Source organism: Synchiropus splendidus, chromosome 1 (assembly GCF_027744825.2).
Source record: "Synchiropus splendidus isolate RoL2022-P1 chromosome 1, RoL_Sspl_1.0, whole genome shotgun sequence".
In the NCBI taxonomy this organism is placed as follows: domain Eukaryota; kingdom Metazoa; phylum Chordata; class Actinopteri; order Syngnathiformes; family Callionymidae; genus Synchiropus; species Synchiropus splendidus.
Window position 1 is genome coordinate 15,411,955 of NC_071334.1, and position 21,828 is coordinate 15,433,782.

Below are 21,828 nucleotides of genomic sequence, written 5' to 3' on the forward strand. Positions count from 1 at the left end.
AAGATGTCTGCGGAGTACATATCTAACCATTCATGAAAACAAAAGGAGTCTTGTCCTTCTGGAACAACATAGTGTGGTGATTTATCTCTGTTTCTTGGAAACTGTGTTGCTATTTCTCTAGCTTGTGGGTCATGTCGTCTCACCTCAGTTTTCCTCAGTGGAACCAAGTTTCGTCTCATCATGAACTGAAGTTACATTCAAATGTTTTCAACTTTAATGTGCCAGAAATAAGTCGTGATAAGTTTTATATAAAAAAGGTTCACACGATTCTAAAATTCCAATTTGATTTTGATAGGAAGATCTTTGATACCCAATAGCTTTCTCGATATCATTGTGACAAAAAAAAGACAAAACTTAAAAACATTTTTATTGACTTCAAAATAGGACAGCACATTGAGAGCATGTTGAATGACAAAAATGTTGAACGGACGCTTAACTGTCCTGTTGGAAATCGTCGTGAAGGCCAGGGAGGTTACTTTTATTTCACATTGTGCCTGGAGTTTGTTGTATTTCTTGCCTGTTATACATTAAATATATGTGCATGACATTTGTGGATGTAACATTGTGGAAAAAAAGCACATGTTTCAAATTGCCTGTGGTCTGGCCACGTGACTTACCTATGACTTTAAAAATGTGTCTCACATTTCCATAAGCTTGAAAGTGAAAATGTGTGAAATGTTCCCAGTGAAATGCAAACCTAGCATTAACCTGGACACGGTGTTCTTAGTGTGACGAACTGCTAGTGCTAATGTGATGCATGTCACAAAGTGAGCAGTCGTGTCATGACTCTGAGAGGAGGAGGCGGAGAGTCATCTGAGAGAATGAGAGCAGCACAATTCCCAGAAGGCTGGCCTTGTTGTGATATCATGACCAAGCTGTGTTTGTGTTTACGTTGGGGTCGGACGTCTTCATGTTTGTATACTTGGTGTGTGTGTGTGTAGGCTGGTTTATTACAGACATGCTGATAACAGGAGGAGGTTAGGTGGCCATGTCTAATGCCGTGAGGTTAGAGGTGAGGACACATAAAGTTAGGCACTTTGAAGAACACTCATCGCTCATCTGCTCTCTTGTTGGCCCTTCACCCACTAATGTATGATTTATTGAATCTCACTGGGAGCTGCCTTTTTCTGATTATGCATACATTTTTTACGGTGAGCGTCACAATGCAGGATCACCACGTCTTCACCGTAGTTTTCATTTTGCACAAAAGCCCGTACAGGAAGATCAACTTTTCACTTACTTCGCAGAGTTGCGCAAACATTACGAAACATTTCTGAAACTTGATAAACAATGTGTTCCTGTTGACACATCTATCTCCTACTCTCATGACAAGTGTTCCTGCAAGATCAGTCTTTCATATCAATTTTATTTACACATAGAATGCAACATTTCTTGTTACTCTTGGCTCATTTTATTAACTTATAAATACTTACAAGATGCCCTTGCCTCTGCGCTCTCCTGCATTACCAAGGTAATACGGTAGATCAAAGATTTAAATACTGTAGAAAAAAAATCAGTGACTATCTTTTTGTGTTATTTAGTGTTTCATCTGAGCCCTATTAGTGTGTTACGTGAGATGCCCAAGGGAAGGAGGTTTGTGACTGTGTGTTAGAAGTGGTGGGCTCTCATGTCACACAGAGTCCCCAAGCAGGGTGTTGGTCATGTGCCTATGTAACCGCACACTCATGTCACAAGAATAGATGAATTGGCAAAAAACAGATATAACAAATGATATAAAAACCAAGCACACACTCGCAGAAATGACAACATTTGAGGAAGTGGGAACTAAAAGGAGGGGCAAACCGGCTATGGAAAAGTAACACATTATTTCTGGTGAGGCCTCTAGTGGGCAGACTTGTACTGCAGTTCTTCCTTTGCCTGCCAACAGCTGGAAATGAAAGTGACATTAGAACAGCCTGTCGGAGCTTGTTCAAATAACTATTATTAAATGATTAAAGCCGATGTGTAAAATAAATGTTGTGGATCTTACGATCAAACGCTTCAAGTACAGTACTTCTTTTCAGTAGCTGACAATAACTTCCAGTAGGTTCTACTTCACATTGTTCTGCTTTTCGACTTCTGCTGCTTCGTGAGTGGCCATCATTTAACCTTTTCTCTATGCTCTGTTTCCCGTTTTCTTGTAGTGATGTTGAGATCTTAAATGTAATGATCACTATTGAATTTAATATCCCTGCAATTGTCCACAATACAATGACATATATTGATGAATTCATTGCACTTGCATGCTCTAGACTGTATGAGACAACTTCCTGACAGAACCCACTCATTCTTCCCAATAATGGAACACATATATTGAATTTAGATTACCTAATGATGCACATTTGATGATGAAAGGTAATGTCCTTGTGTTTTTGTGTGCAGGTGTTCTCCAGGCTTCCTTGGTGAATATTGCCACCACAAGGACCCTTGTCATCCTGAATTTTGCCTGAATAAAGGGAACTGTTCTGTGTCTATGTTGGCCGGTGTACCTGTTCAAGGCAGTGCTTCTTGTAAATGTCCACTTGGTTACACGGGTCTGCACTGCCAAACTCCTCAGAACTCCACGTGTTACCCCAACAACCCCTGTGCTAACAGAGGGACCTGTATCCTCCTGTCTCTTGACAAATATAAATGCAACTGCAGTAGAGGATGGACAGGTGAGATCTGCTTGTTATCTAAATGTTGTTTTCGTTCATCAGTGAATTTAATGCAATCTTCAATGAAAAAACGGGAATGTTCAAAATGTGTAGGAATACAATTCTGTGTGAATTACATAGTCTGATTAGCCTGCTCCCATAGTTTTGGAGTGCAAAGTAAGTTTATACACTGGTCTAAAAGTTTTGCCCAAATGCTGCTGCAGTAAGAAAAACATATCCATGCTAATAGACTGTTCCCTCTACAGTACAGACAGAATTGTCTGAGCTGAAGATGTACTGATATCATTAACCTTCTCCTCCACTCCCTTCTCTAGGTCTACGGTGTGAGCAGGTAGACAGCTGTGTTTCCAGTCCATGTGCTCATGGAGGTCTGTGCACGTCCCTGTCTGGCAGTAGCTACACATGTTCCTGTCCTCCTGGATACACTGGTCCTCGCTGCCTTAATGACACAAATGAATGTGCAACCACTCCCACCATATGTCAGAATGAAGGCTTGTGTATCAACACTCCAGGCTCTTACAAGTAAGTTTGAGTCTGATTTAGCTAAAATTGCCTGTCCTGCTCCCTGGACTTATTGACCTGGCCTCCCATCGCGATGACCTACTGTACATCAAAAAACACCTCTCATGCTTGACTACACACTGTATATCAATACCTGAGCTCCTACCTAACTGCTCTTCAACGATACCTCAGTTGTTTTGCTTTTTTGTGCATGAAAGATGATGTCATTATTTTCTTTGATGCATCATATGGGATGCAGTTAAAACGGGTGTAGTTGTGATTAGGAATAAAGAAATGACAAATTTTAGTTCTGTCAGCATTTTCATGGTGTTGATTCCTAGTTGCAGGCTTTGTTTTACTCTGAATAATCTTACCCGATTCTTTCAATGCCATCATTGACTCGAGGTCTTCAAGGTTTTTAACTGCCACTGTAAACCTGCCCTTAAAACATCCTCGGGGAGTTCCTCCTGAAAATTGAAATTTCCCAACAAATATGAAGACAAATTTTCTTTCGTTTTGATGAACCTGATGGACTACGATACTATAACTTTAATTTAAATACATTGCAAGCATATGTGATTTGCCTTGTAGCGCTGAATGATTGTTTAATTGCATGTTCTTGTGTGCTCAAGATACAATAATTAAAAGCGGAGATGTTCTCACTATCAATGCAAAAGGAACACAGTTAAAACAATAAATATTGGAGTGTATCTCTTCATATCAGCCAATGAACTTGCAGGTCTACACGTCTTATTAAAGGTCCAATATGTCACTAATGCAATTATATACAAGGTAATATATAAGCTCATAAGATTTTAAATAAGTTTTCTTGTCACACCTCCAGGTGCATTTGCTCCCCGGGGTTCACCGGGCGACATTGTGAGAACTCGTACGTCCCCTGTTCTCCCTCACCTTGTCTAAATGGTGGCACTTGTCACCAGAGCTCTGAAACCAGCTACTCCTGCCACTGCCTCCCAGGTAAACCAGTTTGGATGTTTACACACCACTACTGTTTTTTGATCCAGTCCGAATATTTGGTGTTTTCAAAGACCTTTTTTACTTCTAAGCGTGTAGAAACCTACACACTTATGGGAAAGGTGCTCCATTGTGTTGTTTGCTGAATAAACAAATTTAACTGGAGGTAAAATGCTCTTAGGTAAACATGATAAACGCAAACTGTTACTGGTGCAAGTGCTACAATATGCTCAGATTAGAAATAGGACTACATGTGTTGGTGATCATTTTAAATAGCGTTGTGTCTGTAAATTCACTTTTGTACCACCACAAAGAACATGGAGCATACAATCTGTTGCTATATATTGTATAATAAGTCTTCAATGCCTTTTTGTTTGCTAGGATTTAATGGAACCAACTGTGAGAACAACATTGATGATTGTCCCGGTCATCAGTGTGCAAATGGAGGGACTTGCATGGATGGAGTCAACACCTACAACTGTCAGTGCCCTCCAGAGTGGACTGGTGAGAGGATATACCTTTCTTTGTGTTTTTGACCATAGTTCCAACAACAACAATCTCAGAAAGGTTCTTACTATCTGCCTTTTTACCTGTCTGTTGCATAACCTCGCAATGTAAATGGTAATTGGCTGGTATTTATAGTCTTATCTTAAAGCAACTGGTTTAGTTTCCCTTTGATATACGACAATATTGCTTTACCAATGTCATATTTGTAATCTCTGTTAGGCCTATTTATTGTTTTAGCTTAGAACAATGAGATTGGAAATCACATTGAAATCACATATGAGATAATATTTTGAATATTATCTCATGTATCCAAAGGAATTGAGAAAAGCACAATTGGAATTTTCAACCTTTTGAATAAAGCAAATAAGAATATAAATTTAGCGAGCTCGTCCAAGAATTGATACAAACTTGTTATTTTGTAACTCAGTAAACTCAACACTACTACACTGCCGTGTGTCTCGCTCCGTCGGTAAGCTGCAGTTGTGTGTGCCTAGATATATGTTTTTACAGTCTACATGCACCTACGTACGTCAACTGAATTTTTTTTAATCATACTGATTGTTCAGGATTTGTTATGCTGAGATGCGGCTTAACTCAGACCAAAAACCTTGACCGTTTTTGGTCAAGTTGTAGTCAAGATTATATGATGATGTGAGCTCTTTCACTGACATTTGAACAAAATTGTGCAAATTGATTCTTCATTTTTAATCTTTATCATGACAGATGCCTTGTCTTGTCAACAGTCCATTTGTCTTCTTTTGTTGCCTGAGTTAACCTAAATCCCAATTCCTTGCAGGCCAACACTGTACAGAGGATGTGGATGAGTGCCGCCTTCAGCCAAATACTTGTCAAAATGGAGGAACATGTAACAACAAGTTTGGTGGCTATGCTTGTGTCTGCGTCAACGGCTGGAGTGGACCTGACTGCTCTGAAAACATTGATGACTGTGCAACCGCCGCCTGCAGCCAAGGATCCACCTGCATCGATCGAGTCGCCTCCTTCATCTGCCTCTGTCCTCACGGAAAGACTGGTGAGATATTTGGAGCCAATAACACGGGCCTGGACTGTGAAATATCCTTCAGTCATTATTGCTCCAATTATGAGAGCTTTATCAGAAATGTGCTACACACAAACATCACTGAGTTCAAGAAAAAGTCGAAGGGGGTATGACTTTAGAAATGTTCTACATGCTCTTTAACCAGTCTTACAAAGAGGTAATTCCTTTCTAAGCAGATGATGTCACAGAAACACACAAAATCTCAGCAGAATGGCGTCTTAGAGTCTGCGCTCCAGAAAACGCAATGAGTGAACTAACTAGAACATTAGAAGACAGCGGTTAGGCCACAGAAAATATTTGCTGTCAACGGCCTCACTATCAATGGTAATTGTATCATGCGCTGTTTTGGTCTTATTTTGTGTGCGTCTTTTTAGTCAGAGTTCTGGATTTTTTTTTTTTCTAGGATTATTGTGTCACAGAGATGATGCTTGTATCAGCAACCCATGTCGAGAAGGATCTCAGTGCGACACCAACCCTATTAGCGGAATGTTCAATTGCAACTGTCCCGCTGGCTATGTGGGCAGCACATGCAACATCGACAGGGATGAGTGCAGCATTGGTGAGTAGAAAATATGTTCAAGATGTTTTTCTGTGATTTTGCTACTTGTGGTGAAAATATTTGGACACGTTTTTTTATGTTTGGATACATCCGCTTAACAATAACGTTTACTGTAACTTCCAGACAATAAGCCGCTACTTTTTTCTCGCAACTTAAACAACAACATGGCTAAAATATATGGATTTTGACAGACTAACGGGCGCCATACTACCATAATATTGAGCCTCGTCACATCAAACCGATGAAATCACAGGCGTTTTATTTACCTTAAAGTGCTCAAAATGTGCTGCCTCGCCCGTGTGTTCACAGCTGCGCCTACAGACATGCTAGAGCACCGGAGGCAAGAAGCAGCAGCTGAGACCGGCTGTAGTGTGGGAACTTCGGACACGCTGGCTAAAGCAGCACATTTTGAGTGCTTTAATCTAAATGAAAGATGTGAGGAGTTCATGATTCAAGTTCAGAACATTGCCGAGTTGGTTTCAGTAGTCAGTTTGATGGTTGGACTGTGTTTTCAGAACTAGTTTAGAAGTGATCCTCATGCATTTATAAGCCGGATGCACCGCTGACCTTTATACGGCGCAGACCTCACCACCTTATAGACTTGTGCGCCTTATGTATGAACAAGATGGATTTTCCTCCTTAAATGTATTGGATGCGGCTAATATTCCGGTCCAGAAGTTACTGAACATTTTTTCAGTCCACCCCTGTTCCTCTAAAGATTATTAATTATAACACAACGTGTTATCATGTACCTGTGTGATGAAAATGCAGTGATAACATCTTCTGCTACTCGTGCTTCTTTGTGCAACGTGGAAGCATTTTGCTCTGATTCTCAAACTATGACCTACATCTGTCTTGGCAGGGACAAACCCTTGCGAACATGGTGGCCAGTGTGTGAACACCGATGGTTCCTTCACTTGCAACTGTGTACGTGGTTACTCTGGTCCTCGCTGCGAACAGGACATCAACGAGTGTGCCTCAAGTCCCTGCCAAAATGATGGTACCTGTCTGGACCGCATTGGCGAATACACCTGCATCTGCATGCCAGGTAACCACCACAAAAAAAAAGATTGTTTTATTTTTTTCTACTGAATTGGCAATGTTTCTGTGTGACTGGATCCCATCCTGATAGCAAAATGTGTCTCTCTGCTAGATGTTTTAGTCATACCATTATCATTTTCAAGTATAACTGAAGAAAATCTTTCTGTGTAGGATTTGAGGGGACTCATTGTGAAGTCCAGGTGAACGAGTGTCTCAGTTCTCCATGCCTCAATCAGGGTAGATGTCTGGACCAAGTCAGTCGCTTTGTTTGCGTGTGCCCTGCAGGTGGGTGTTTACAGTTTTTCACAGTAGAATTTCTGTGTTTCCAATTTAAAATCTAGAGCTGCTTACACGTTCATCTTTCCTTCTCATTTGCTCTTGTCACAGGTTTCAGCGGGGAAATGTGCCAGGTGGACAACGACGAATGCTCAAGCACACCCTGTTTGAATGGAGCGAAATGTATTGACCGACCCAACGGATATGATTGTGAATGTGCTGAAGGTAAGAGAGTTGGTCTGATTGGGGACTATCAATACCAAAAAATAAAAAAAGCAGAAAACAATCTGCTTTATTTGGATGAGCAACCCTGGATTTCAAACTAAAAACTAAGCATCTCATTTTCTTGCAGGCTTCACCGGTCAGCTGTGTGAGGAGAACATCAATGACTGTGTGCCGGAGCCATGCCACCATGGTGTGTGCAAAGATGGCATTGCCACCTTCTCCTGTGAGTGCCAACCTGGATACACAGGATCAATCTGCAATATCCAAGTCCAGGAGTGCCTCAGCAACCCTTGTCAGAACCGGGGACGTTGCATCGACCTGGTCAATGCCTACCAGTGCAACTGCCTGACGGGAACCACAGGTAGATCCTGAATTAGTGGTGTCCCACTTTTTTATGTGCATATTAAAATCTATTCCTATTTGACAATACACATCTATATACATGGTTGCCTTCTTCAAGTACTTGGAGTTGTTTTTTTTCTTCACCATTTTAGTCTCTGCGATAGTCATAGCTCAGATCAGGCTTCGTAGAATTCAGGTTCCACTTTCGTAGTCGTCTAAAACTGCATCAGCTCATACATGAAACTATCCTTTTGACATCAGATGATAATTCCGGATTATGTGAAGTAATTTCAAACATTTTCAAATCTTTTCCCTGGGCAAAAACAGTGAGCCTTTTCTTTAATTTTACCCCATTTTGTGGTTTTCGTCTGCATAACACAAGTCCTTCACGAGTTAAGTCTGCAACTCTGCGGTTTTTCAGGTCCGATCTGGTTTGCTCACGTTTTCCTGTCTTGGTTGAATGTTATTTAGAAGGCACTGACTCCCCCTGCTGGCAAAAAGGGTCTTGTCGCGTTAGACAAACTTTCCACTAACCTTTAGGAACATACCTTTACAGTCCTATTTACAATGCATATTAAATATTATTAAAGGCCTCAAACGTATATACTGTAATATTGAAGCCATATAATATGATTTGAACATTTTGACTGATTATTTTGCTATTGTGGAGTTGGGTCACTAGACTTGTGACAGTGGGCAGCACATGTTGCGACACTAGACAGTGTGAAAGTGAAAAGCAGGCCAGAACTGGGAATCTGTTGCCCAAACAAAGACATCTGATAAACAATTTAATTAAAGAGTGAGTAATCATGACAGGTCAGTCATACTCTCAGTGTGTGTCAAATATCACTTCATCCATCACTAATAAGATAAGATAAGGAAAAAGGATAAAGTTGTTAGTGCCAAAACAGGTGATAGAATTTTTTTAATATTTTCAGTTGACTAAGTTGCAAAATGAAAGTGCAAGCTGATCATTGACAAATTTGTCCTGATGTTTTTTCTTTCTCATTAGGTGTAAACTGTGAGACCAATGAAGATGACTGTGCCAGTAACCCGTGTGAGTATGGAGAGTGCCAGGATGGCATCAACGAATACAAGTGCGTTTGCTCTCCGGGATACACAGGTATGTAAAATCAGCAGTAATAGTCCCGGCAGTTGCAATAAATGACACTAACCCTAACCTTTGAATTTAATAAATCAGCTTTCACGTCAGGGTAACTTTGATAATCTGATTCCGTTCATGTTTTTTTCTGCAACAGGACTTAAGTGTGACATAGAGATCAATGAGTGCAACTCCAATCCCTGCATGAGTGGTGGTACCTGTGTGGACAAGGTCAACGGATTCCAGTGCCTGTGCCCCCCGACCACCCACGGCCCATTCTGTCTCACTGGGACAGACCATTGTGCACATAAGCCCTGTGTAAATGGAGAATGTATTGAACAACAACATGGGTAAGAAGTCTGTTTAGGGAATGTGGTTTAGAAAATGTGACAAAATACATCACTCAGACTGTCCTTTGTTATTATAAATGAAGGGTTGCTCATTCAATAAATACAATATAGTTCTTCCTTGACTTTAGGTATTTCCCATTCAGGGGTTAACACAGAAAGTCAGCGTCCTCTACCTTAATCTATTTGTCCTGTATCACATCATGACTCTCAATGGTTGTCTTCCTCTTTTTCCTTTATCTGGTACTCCATTTCTTTCCTCCTTAATCCAACATATTCTGTCTATCTCCTCGACAGGCGTCCTAATCATTTAGCCTCCCTAACGTTATCTCCAAACTTTTCAGCTTGACATGTGATATACCCTTAAAAGATGATATTTCAAAAAGACACACAAGTACTATTACTTAGAGTTTTTTTAATGTACTAACCAGAAATTTAGGTTTCCATCATTTGAACTGAGGTTTGTGTCTCTGTAAAGGTTCCTCTGCAAATGTGAAGCCGGCTGGGAAGGACAACACTGTGAGCAAGAGAAGGACGAGTGCTTGCCCAATCCTTGCCAAAATGGGGGTACCTGTTTGGATCGACACAATGGCTACACCTGTCAGTGCATGGCTGGGTTTAGAGGTAAGTCAGTCACACATCATGTGAATCATATCATCATGTCATAGAGTAATCACACGTAAATTATTTTCTCTTTTTAGGTTTAAACTGTGAACGGAACATTGACGAATGTGCAACTAATCCCTGTTTTAACCAAGGAGTGTGTGTTGATGGTGTCAACAGTTACACCTGCCACTGTAGCCCACCCTTCACAGGTTAGTGTTGGATCATGACGAATGTCATGTAATAATTCTGTAGTTTGATTTCGATTAAATACTAATCTGGATGTTTTTTATTTAATATGTCTGTCTTCATAATTTTATGAATGCATATTAGATTTTAGTTACATAATTCCTTTGACTTTTGACTTGATCATTGAGAGAAGTCTCGCTGGTGATTTAGAATTTTTTTTTTACATTTTTAAATATTTGCCTGAAGACATTGATCATTACTGTACTTGATGACACTGCTGTGTTTTTACCATCAGTGATATATGTTAAGCTCATGTTGGCTGTGACAAGATTTCTGATTTTGGTTTCTTGTTTTCTACACATGAAAAGTTTTCATTAATTGGAACATATTTGACTGCAGAAGAAGAAAGAAAAAAATATTATATTAAATAGGTTTAAATTTGAATGCCAAATATCACATTGTAAAAAGCTTGCTGATCTTCACTTGAAGTAATCAAACATCAAAAGACTTTTTTTTAATTAAACTGTTTTATCAGGTAAACACTGTAAGGAGGAGCTGGTTCCATGTGCCTCTCATCCTTGTGAGCGAGGAGGAGTGTGTCGGCCAACTGCAGACTACACCTCTTACACGTGTCGATGCCCAGCTGGATGGCAAGGTGTGTAGCTCTGAGCAAAGATGGTTCATGGGTGTCATGGCTTCTTTTTAATATGTTTGTGTGACTCATTGTTCTTATTTGGTCAGGTTCACGTTGCAGTGAAGATGTCAATGAGTGCAAGAGAAATCCGTGCAAAAATGGGGGCTTGTGTGTGAACAACCCAGGCAGCTACATGTGTACTTGCCAACCAGGGTACAGTGGACACACCTGTCAGACGGATATCGACGACTGCTCACCGAGTAAGTTCAGTTTTATTTTATTAAGTCCCCCTCCATGTTGGATAGCACAACATTCAGTGGGTATTTGAAAGTGTGGCTGACCTATTTAGAAACATTGTTAGAATTACAAGATTATATGTGGATATAACATAACATAATATAAAAGTAAAAATACAGTATGACTGTTGGTCGCCTGAACTCAGCAAATTGTGGCACTTCTCTTTCAGATCCCTGCTTGAACGGAGGCTCTTGCGTGGATGAAGTTGGAGGATTCTCTTGCAACTGTCGAGCAGGTTTTGAAGGTGATCGCTGCGAGATGGAAGTGGACGAATGCGCCAGCCAGCCATGCAGAAACAGTGCTGTGTGCAAAGATTATGTCAACAGCTTTGTGTGCGAGTGCAGGCCAGGCTTTGACGGAATTCTGTGTGAGCATAACATTTTGGAGTGTACGGAGAGGTGTGTATATTCATGACTCGCAAAAATGTTCTGGCTTTGTCTTAACTTTAATTGAATGTTTTCCAATAAGAGCTTTAATCTTTAGTTGGGATGAATATCTTATTATAAATATGTTTTACAAATGTCTCATGTCCCTCCTCTGTCGGCAGCTCATGTCTGAATAACGGAACTTGCATTGACGACATCAACACCTTCTCATGTCGCTGTCGAACTGGATTTCACGGGACGTTCTGTGAATTAGAGCATGACGAATGTGTCTCTCAACCTTGCAAGAATGGAGGCACCTGCACCGACGGCCTGGGCACGTACCGCTGCACCTGCCCCATGGGGTACAATGGACAGAACTGCCAGGTGAGTTCTCGCTGACTACACAGACTGTTGTCTGCAGATTTTTATTAACTTGCTGTTGTCCATGTGTTTGCAACAGTCATCAGTTATCTTGATTATGTTTCCCACAGAAGTTCGTGAACTTGTGTAGCCAAGTTCGCTGCCACAATGGCGGGTCCTGCTCGCAGACAGCAACTTCCTGGACCTGTCACTGTCCAATGGGATGGACAGGACTCTACTGTGATGTTCCAAATATGTCCTGTCAGGATTTCGCAGCCACAAGTGGTGAGGCTTAAAACTGATACCTCATAAATGGAGAAGTCCCCATCGCAGTTATATTGATAGTCAACATCGCTTGCACTGAATCAGCTGAAGTAACATTTTGTACTGTTATACTGTTATATAATTTTAACCCAATGAGGTTTGTTGTTCAATTTGGTTAATATCTCTAATATCTATGTCTTTTTCTCATTTTTGTATATTGTCCCTTTCTCTACTTGTGGAAAGATAAATGAATACATTTATATGTGAACTTCTTCTTTTGTAGGCCTGGAGGTGGAGAGTGTTTGCAAGAACGCCGGGCGCTGTGTGAACGTGGGTAACTCACACCAGTGTCTGTGTCAACGGGGATACATGGGCAGCTACTGTGAGGAGATGGTGGATGAGTGCCAGTCAAATCCTTGTCGCAACGGAGCTACATGCAAGGACTATCAAGGAACATACGAGTGTATGGTGAGTAACCTTCAGCTCTAATCGTGTATGTGTATAAAAGTTTCTTTTAACATGAGCTCATTTCTTTGCACCCTTCCAGTGTAAGCCGGGCTTCCAAGGGGTGAACTGCGAGTATGACGTGGATGAATGCCACTCCAGGCCCTGCCTTCATGGAGGCACCTGCTTCAACCTTATCAACCGCTTCAGCTGCGTCTGCCCTCCTGGTACACACGGTAGGTCAACAATTAAAAAATTGTTAAACATATGGATGACTTTTATGTTCAGTTCAAATTGTTAAATTATATATCAGAAATGTGTTTTGAGCACTTGTCTTTTTTGCATTTTTTTTTACGTACATGCTAAATGTTTGTCAAAGTCAAACTTACGCAAAAATCCTTGAGAATATCACGAAGCAACTTAAAGCACATAATAGTAGCTTCTGTTAAACTAGGAACTCATTTTCAAATACATTTTTAGATAATTTTCTACTGTTACGATATGGAACTATTTGACTAACTAATTTGTTGCTTGTTTAGCAAGTAGTCTGAACTTATTCAACAATGTACGCAGTCCTATTAGTATTATTATCATATCTAACTCATAATTCTTCCTGATTGTGATCTGTTGTGTAGGAGTCCAATGTGAAGTGAATGATGATGACTGTGCCCCCAAAACTGGCTCATGGGAGCCTCGCTGTCTCAACGGCGGGCAGTGTATTGATGGTGTGGGCCGTTACACCTGCTCCTGCCCACCTGGGTTTGTCGGAGAACATTGTGAAGGCGACCTGAATGAATGTCTGTCTGGTCCATGCCACGCTCCCGGGACTCTGGACTGTGTCCAGCTGGTGAACGATTACCAGTGCCGTTGCCGACTTGGATACACAGGTACATTTTAGATTACATCAGATGACCATCATTAATATTGCAGAGCAGAAATGTTTATTGTGTTCTACCACTTTGTGTGTATCAGGCCGTCATTGTGAGTCCATGGTGGATCTTTGTTTGTCCAAGCCGTGTCACAACAATGGTGTGTGCTCGATGAACATGACTTCTGTCCATGGCTATACCTGCTCCTGTCTTTCGGTAAGTTACAGTTTAAACAGATGGCATTATTAGCTGCATGTACAAGATTACAGAAGATGAAGCAGCCCTTTAAATAACATGTTTAGGTGACAATTCAATTCATTCATATTCTGTATATAGGGGTATTGAATATATGTGTTTAAGAATTGTGCCTAGCTGGTGGAGTAAAATTCACAAAGGTTTTTTTTTATTTTAACATTCTGTGTGAGTGATAAACTTGTGTGAATGTGAGCATTTTCTAATCCATCTCTTGACTTCTTTTCATCCCCAACTGCTACCCAAAATCCCTAAATGTTCAACACAATTATAGGACAGGAATTTGGTTTCACAGTATGGACTAAATCGGGGTTAAGCAATCACCTAATTGAAGCTTTCCTACACATCTCTACATTCTCCTCCGACTAGATAAGACTAAAGATAGTCACATTTAATGTGTGTAATATATAAAATGTAAATCTTTGACTACTTTATTGTTGCTGTGTTGTCACTGTTTGTAAACAGTGACAAGCTAATGCTCACTCTTACACACAAATAATTTAAGAATCCCAACTTGTGCAGCTTTTTAACTCTCTTTTGCCTCTTTACTAACATCTGCTGCCTTTTCTTCTCATGCTTCAGAGGGCCACATCCTGGCTCAGGTAAATCACAAGCAGTTTTTGAATATAATCTTCCAACGGTATTAGAAATGTATATGTAAGCTTTGTCTAGCTCTAAACCTCTGCCCAGTTGAACACAGCAATGTGACGCTTTTTTGTTTTTTAGGGTTTCACTGGATTTAACTGTGGCGAACTGGAGGGCTACAACTGCGCAATGCTTCGCTGTCAGAATGGTGGACACTGTGTGGAGGCAAGCAGTGGTCAGCTGTACTGCCAGTGTCAGCCTGGCTTCAGTGGGTCGCACTGCCAAACCGAACACAGATGCACAGTACCATGCCAAAATGGAGGAACCTGTGTCAAAGATCCGTCCAACCCATCCCATTACATCTGCCGCTGTCTCCCCTACTTCTCTGGACAATACTGCGAGACTAAGGATCTCACGCTGCGCACGCCGACACTCACATGTCCCTATACTCAGTGCGAGCACCAGTCTGGGGACAAAGTCTGTGACAGTCAGTGCAACAACCATGAATGTGAGTGGGACAAAGGAGACTGCTCTCTTAACTGGAGTCAGCCGTGGATAAACTGCACGGCAGGGGTTCCCTGTTGGGATCTTTTTAAAAATGGCCGTTGTGATAGCGAGTGTGACAACCCTGGGTGCCTCTTTGACAGCTTTGAGTGTCAGGAATCTCTGCCCACAATCTGCAAGTACGTCACCATTTCTTTTTCATTAAGAACCAACAATCTTGGTTTTATCTAACCTGCTGCCCTTTGTGTGACTAGGTATGATCGCTACTGTGCGGACCACTATGGTAATAACATCTGCGACTGGAGCTGCAACAATGCCGCTTGTGGATGGGATGGACTGGACTGCGCTCATGACACTGCACCCAAAAAGATTGATGGGACTCTGATTCTGGTGGTTCGACTTCTGCCCAAAGAGCTGATTGGAGACCTGAGAGGATTCTTGCGATACTTAGGAGCCCTTCTGCACACCAATGTGCTGGTAATGATGGATGAAAATGACAAACCCATGGTGTTCCCGTACTATGGGTCAGAAGAGATTATTGGGCTCCACATCATAAAGAGTAGGAGCAAACGAGAGCTGGAGAAGGAAGCGATTGGGTAAGTTATTGTTTTGTAAGCAATACTTTTCTATTGATACTTTTAATCCTTTATTTTGACGTTTATTTTCCTCATACGTGCAGGTCCGTGGTTTACCTCCAGATTGACAACAGGCAATGTTCCCAGGATTCTAAAGACTGTTTTTCAAATACGAATGAAGCAGCCTCCTTCATTGCCGCGGCCCATATCAAGGCTGACCTGCCATACCCCCTCATGTCTGTCCACAGTGAGTCATGCTCTTAAGCTGAAATCCTTTTTCTGAAGCGATTCATAGGAGAAGACATTAACGTTCCTGTTTGACTCCACCAGGTGAAATTGACCACTTGGATGACAAGATGCATTGGAAGTATGTCATAGGAGTGGCAGTGGCTGTTCTTCTGCTCATTTTGATATTGGGTGTTCTGGCGGCCAAGAGGAAGCATAAACATGGTGCTCTGTGGCTGCCTGACGGCTTCATTGCCACAAAAAATGACAAGAGGAGAGAACCAGTTGGACAAGATGACTTTGATATGAAGTGAGTGAGATTTTTACTAAAAAAGAGACTCAATTATTGACCTGAAAATTTGACTCATCATTGCCTTCTGACTAAAGGAATTTCAAGACTCACGATGGAGACATGATGGATGTGGGCCAGAGTCAAAGGTGGCTTGAGGACGAGGTTCAATCCAAGAAGCCAAAAGTAAGTGAGCTCTGATCTTCCATACTGTGCTGAACCTTGAACATCGGCCATCTATACGCCATGTTGCTCCAGACTCTGCCGAAGGAGTCGAGGATTTTTTTGTCACAGAATAGCAGAAAACGGACTGGGATTTGGGCGAAGAAGCTTAAAGGATCTGATGAACACAGTGACAGCAGCTTCTAAATCTTTTTTGATGACAATGTAGATAAAGGGCTACACTTCTACCTCTCCAATCTGCCATGTAAACTTTCCAAAAGCTGGACACCCCTGCTGTTTCTCCTACTGTTTTTTTTTATGCCTGATGTGGCTAATTTTTTTTTTCTTTTTCATTTTCAGACTGAGGACAAGCCTTTACTTCCAATTTCAATGGATGCGACGATAGATCGAAGGGAGTGGACCCTTCAGCATCGTAAGGCAGCCGACATCACACTCACTCCTCCTCAGGCAGACCTGGACACCGACTGCCTTGATGTAAACGTCAAAGGGCCAGGTGAGGAGAACTCTCTTATTCACTCTCTGTTGTGTGAAACAGAAGTCTAACTGTGAAACACTTGTGCAGATGGTTTCACTCCCCTGATGGTGGCATCGCTTCGTAACGGCGGAGGCCCAGACTGCAGCCTGCATGAGGAAGAGGAGGAGAGTGGAGGAGATGAACCAGGACCTAGTGTTATCTCAGACCTGATCTCTCAAGGTGCCTCGTTAATGGCTCAGACTGACCGGACCGGTGAGACGGCGCTCCATCTGGCCGCCCGCTACGCAAGAGCTGACGCTGCCAAGAGGTTGCTGGATGCTGGAGCCGATCCCAATGCTCATGACAACATGGGCCGAACGCCACTGCATGCTGCTGTGGCAGCTGATGCACAGGGAGTCTTCCAGGTGAGACGTGCTCCTTGGTGTTTTCTTGACTAACTGATGTGCCACAGATCTGCCAGTTTCTGTGGTTTTACTTTCACATGCCACTGTTATGAGTTCTGTTAATTTAGAGTCTCTTCATTTTAGTTAAGAATCTAATATGTTTAAAATGTGTCAACATATTATCAATATCAATATATTAAAGTTGAAGTTTAATCACACAGCAGAGTTAACTTGCAATAATTGCAAATTAAAATGTAACTTAGAAGAACATGTTAGCAATGCAAAATTTTAATTTGGGATTAATTAACTCTGCTTTTGTGCGATTAAACAAGATGAAAGATTTGAATTATAATTTGGACTGTCTATAGATTTTAAATAAATTACTAATTCATCTCACATTTAAAAAAAATGGATTCATTTTGATACATTTTTCTTTGAATTACAAACTGTTGCTGAGTAATTAGCCTGTGTATTAGATGTAATTGAATAATGCTTCAGTATATTTTTATAATCTAACATTTCAGCTTTAGTTGCTGTCAGGTCTGGTTTTTATTTGGTGCATAAGGTCAAACTTTTTCTCTCCAGCATTGACTCATCATTCTTTCTTTTAGTGACTCGTTGCCATGGTGAATAGTGTAATACGGGTTCCATTGTACTCTTGTAAATGTGTCCACAAATGTGTATTCATGCAGCGTTGGCTGGTGAACAGTCAAAGTCTAAGGTGCTTTCAGTTGGATATTTTACATTCAAATGGTATTTTAATGAGGAACTTCTATGCTGGTGGCAGAATTTACACATGCAAAGTGCACATGCAACTTTCAGTCTGTCAGTTGTTCCATCACTCAATGTTCTGGAAATGTTTTTTTCTCCCAATTGCTTTTCGTCTTTCCCTTTGTGTCCCACTGAATCTGTTGCCCCTGTGATCACACGCCAAAACCAGATGTGGTTCTGGCTTTTCTGTCAGAGGTTGTGCAAGTGCTATACATACGGTGACATTGATCTCACTAACCTCGAAAGCCATAATTATAATATAATATTGTTGAATATCTGAACTGATGACTTCATATTCCAAAGAAAACGGGTGGTTAAGTTTGCATGCAGTATTTCACACAACAATTTCTTTTTGTTAAATGAACCATAACCAGTTTGTTCTCTACCTGAAAAAAAGTATGTTTGACATACCGTTCATGACTTGCTGGGAGTAGTTCAATGTTTGAGGTTTATGAAACTCTGAATGTGCAGGCAGACGTTTGTAACTAGCTTGCATGTTAGGAAATGGGTGAAGTACTTTTTTTAATGCTGCATAATTAATCACACATTACATTTGTATCTCTGCTCCTTTCAGATTCTGATCCGTAATCGGGCCACAGAACTTGACTCACGGACGAACGATGGCACTACACCGCTCATTCTGGCAGCCAGGCTGGCGGTGGAGGGTATGGTCGAAGAACTGATCCACTGCCATGCCGACATCAATGCAGTAGACGACCACGGTGAGGATCACTTTCAGCACACTCTTTGTCAATTGAAAGATCATATGTTCAATTTCAAATTTGCCGTGTGGGGAAAGAGGAAATGTAGAATTGAGTCAGTGTGTACTGAATGTAAAAAATAAATATGATCATCTACATGATATAGTTTGTGGGGACAACTATAAATTCTGGGGGAAAATTTATTCAGATAAAAATATCCATTGCGATTTATCTTTCATTGCGATTTTTTTTAGGCAAGTCGGCGCTACACTGGGCCTCTGCGGTGAATAATGTAGAGGCCACCCTGGTGCTTTTGAAGAACGGAGCCAATCGAGACATGCAAGACAACAAGGCGAGCAAAATATATAGTAGATTCATTGATGCTGTTTTTTGTTTTGTATAACGTTGAGTAACATGACAACGTCTTTTCTGCAGGAGGAAACGCCGCTGTTCCTTGCTGCCAGAGAAGGAAGTTTTGAAGCCGCTCAGGTTCTCCTCGACCACTACTCCAACCGTGACATTACCGATCACTTGGATCGGCTTCCACGAGACACCGCACAGGAAAGAATGCATCATGATATTGTTCGCCTTCTGGACCAGTACAATTTAGTCCACAACACACCGAACGGACCCAATCACATAGGTGGAGGAAACTCGGCTGTGATGTGTGGAGTAAACGGACCCGGCTACATGGGCATGCGCCCTGGACCTCCGGGTAAGAAGAGCCGGAGAGGTGGAGCCAAGATGGGAGGAGCCGGGGGCGGCGCCAAAGATGTGCTAAAAGATGTAAAGGCCAAGCGGAGAAAGAAGCCCGCCGGAGGAGAGGGTCAGGGCACGCCTGCTGGGGTGGCAGCTGCAAGTGGCAGCGTCAATGGCGTCAAGGCTGCCGGAGGACTTCCTGAAAGTTCTGTCACAATGTCTCCAGTCGACTCTTTGGAATCTCCACACTCATACACAGCAGATGTGTCGGCCGCCGGCTCGACCACTGCCAACTCCCCGCCGCTCCTGAGCAGCCCTACATCCAGACCCATGCTGCCCCCTGTCAGTCACATGCTGGGACAGCAGCAGGGCTGGGTTGGAATGGCCAAGCACGGCTACAGCGGCCACATGTTTGGTCTGGTACCTCATCAAATGGGTGGAGCCCATATGAGTCAGCACCACGGCCAGGGTCAGATGCTCACACCCATGAATGTCACCATGAGCAGAGAGCAGTTGCCGCCGATTGTCACCTTCCAAATGATGGCCCCAGGAGGTGGTCAGGCCATGCTGAAGCAGCCTCAGGCTGCTCAAGTGCAGGTCAAACAGTCCCAAGGGCAGAACCAGAACCACTCCCAGCAAGGTCCAGGTCGTCTCCACTGCACACAGAGCATGATGTATCAGATGCCAGAGCAGATGAGCATGTCACATGGCCTCTCCCACGGTATGCAGCACCCCCATACAATGAGCCACGGAGGTCTGGATAGTCAGTCGCGGCAGCTTCCTTCGTACCCACCCATGCAGAGCCCTGTGGATAAATACCCCACTCCACCCTCCCAGCACGCTACACCACCCAGCAGCTTCACACCTGCCGGATCTGAAGGCACCACACCCGGTCACTCGGCCCACCCGGCTAATGAGCACCCTTATCTCACTCCTTCACCTGAGTCTCCTGACCCGTGGTCCTCCTCTTCACCCCACTCCAACTCGGACTGGTCTGATGTCACCACCAGCCCCACCCCTCTGGGGAACCCTCACCACGCACTGCCGTCATCACACCGCACACACATTCCAGAGCAGGCGCAGTTGCAACCGCAGGCGCAGCAGATGCAGCAGTCCTCTCAGCATCCCCAGCTCGGGAACATGCAGGTGTTCGCCTGAGTTAGCAGACCGAGGCGGGAATAGAAAGACTTCGAGGCGCCTCTGAAGTCTAGTTCTCTTAAAGCGCCTTCCTCTTTTCATCCTTTCTTACCTTTTAACTTAGTATTCCTCAAGTGTATGTTTATGGTTCTCTTCCCTCTTTGCACTTAAGAAGACTGTTGATAGTTTGTAATTCGTATGTCAGTGTAACCATATCAATCCCTATCAAACCATTTACTCAAATTGCTCAGCTGCATGGTGACGTTTCAGCTCCATTCAGACATTAGAACGCCTGGACACAAAAAGATGAACTGATCAAGGAGTTGCCGACATGTATGTTTTTTGCATCCGACGGACAATGCAGAACAACAGATCGTTCGAGGATTTCTCCTTTTGGGAAGGGGGGTGCTTCATAACCCTGTAGTGACACACCACTGTCATAATCACTTTCTTTGTAATGTGGTATCAGACATTAACAATGTTATTTTGAAGCTATCTTGTAACATTATAGTTTGCAATTTTGTTATTATTGTTGTAGTATCCATATCATTTTAGATTGATGGAATGAGTGTCAATCATCTGACTCCAAGAAAAATACTTTTAACTGCAGTTAGAAATTGGATTCGGTGCTTTCATTTTGAAGGCAATTTTTGTCACAAATTTGAAGCCAAATCATGGTGATCATTGACAGTCATGGATGTTCCTGGCCACTGTTCCAAATCATTTTCATTGTCATTGTGGCACCCAGTTTGTTTATATGTACAGCACACTCTGCTTGTAATTCCTGAGATTTGTTGACTATTATAAATGTCTTTATAATGATGTATGTTCGCACTTCTGTGTTGATTCCCTTGTTCTCTGAGGTACATTTTCTCTCCTGAATTGCTCCTATTCCAAACCATATGAACTTTTGCTTTTCTACAATCAGTATATTTTCGCACCTTTTAAATCATCATGATTTTACAAAATGAGTCTGGAGCAAAGAGAGGTTTCAATGAAAGTATTTTTGCCTTTTGATTGTGAATATGTATTTTTGAGAAACGGCTCTGAACACAGACAATCAGTTTTTTTTTTTTTTCAATCAAAAAATGGCCAAAAATATTCATTGTATCCCATCTCAGTTAAACTAAAGTGTTTTCAAACTTTATATTGTTGCAGGCCTTCAGTTTTTTTTGTTTTTTTTTTGTATGGGGTCAGTCTCCAGTAAATGTCGGGAGTAAAAAGTGTTGCATTAATTCGTACATGTTTGACAGACAAAAGTGTTGTTTCTTTTTCTGTACATAAATGTTTTGTTCATTGTACTTGTTCTCTGTTTACCAAATACCCAGTGATATTACATATGAAGTAGTTGTCATGTTTGTAATAGGTCGACATTGTTGGGGAAAAACCCAAATGATGAACCAAATGTTACTGAAATAAAAGTCAGACTTTTATG

The 21,828-nt window shown here is 41.9% G+C and overlaps 1 protein-coding gene across 1 annotated transcript in view; it reads left to right on the forward strand.

Moving 5' to 3' along the window:
* Window positions 1-21,815, forward strand: part of notch2 (notch receptor 2) — a 40,993-nt gene extending 19,178 nt beyond the window's left edge. The window contains 34 exon segments of the mRNA XM_053870892.1: window positions 2,383-2,657; window positions 2,972-3,179; window positions 4,003-4,136; window positions 4,515-4,637; window positions 5,437-5,670; window positions 6,101-6,256; window positions 7,119-7,304; window positions 7,469-7,582; window positions 7,685-7,798; window positions 7,926-8,159; window positions 9,153-9,263; window positions 9,400-9,592; window positions 10,068-10,213; window positions 10,291-10,404; window positions 10,917-11,036; window positions 11,123-11,275; window positions 11,482-11,710; window positions 11,860-12,061; window positions 12,169-12,322; window positions 12,585-12,769; window positions 12,849-12,981; window positions 13,381-13,632; window positions 13,718-13,830; window positions 14,593-15,134; window positions 15,210-15,551; window positions 15,635-15,777; window positions 15,861-16,065; window positions 16,143-16,230; window positions 16,567-16,720; window positions 16,790-17,106; window positions 18,431-18,578; window positions 18,812-18,909; window positions 18,993-20,285; window positions 20,287-21,815. Coding sequence (XP_053726867.1) covers window positions 2,383-2,657; window positions 2,972-3,179; window positions 4,003-4,136; window positions 4,515-4,637; window positions 5,437-5,670; window positions 6,101-6,256; window positions 7,119-7,304; window positions 7,469-7,582; window positions 7,685-7,798; window positions 7,926-8,159; window positions 9,153-9,263; window positions 9,400-9,592; window positions 10,068-10,213; window positions 10,291-10,404; window positions 10,917-11,036; window positions 11,123-11,275; window positions 11,482-11,710; window positions 11,860-12,061; window positions 12,169-12,322; window positions 12,585-12,769; window positions 12,849-12,981; window positions 13,381-13,632; window positions 13,718-13,830; window positions 14,593-15,134; window positions 15,210-15,551; window positions 15,635-15,777; window positions 15,861-16,065; window positions 16,143-16,230; window positions 16,567-16,720; window positions 16,790-17,106; window positions 18,431-18,578; window positions 18,812-18,909; window positions 18,993-20,285; window positions 20,287-20,460 — 7,387 coding nt within the window. The 3' untranslated portion in view covers window positions 20,461-21,815.
* Window positions 21,816-21,828: the final 13 nt, after the last annotated feature.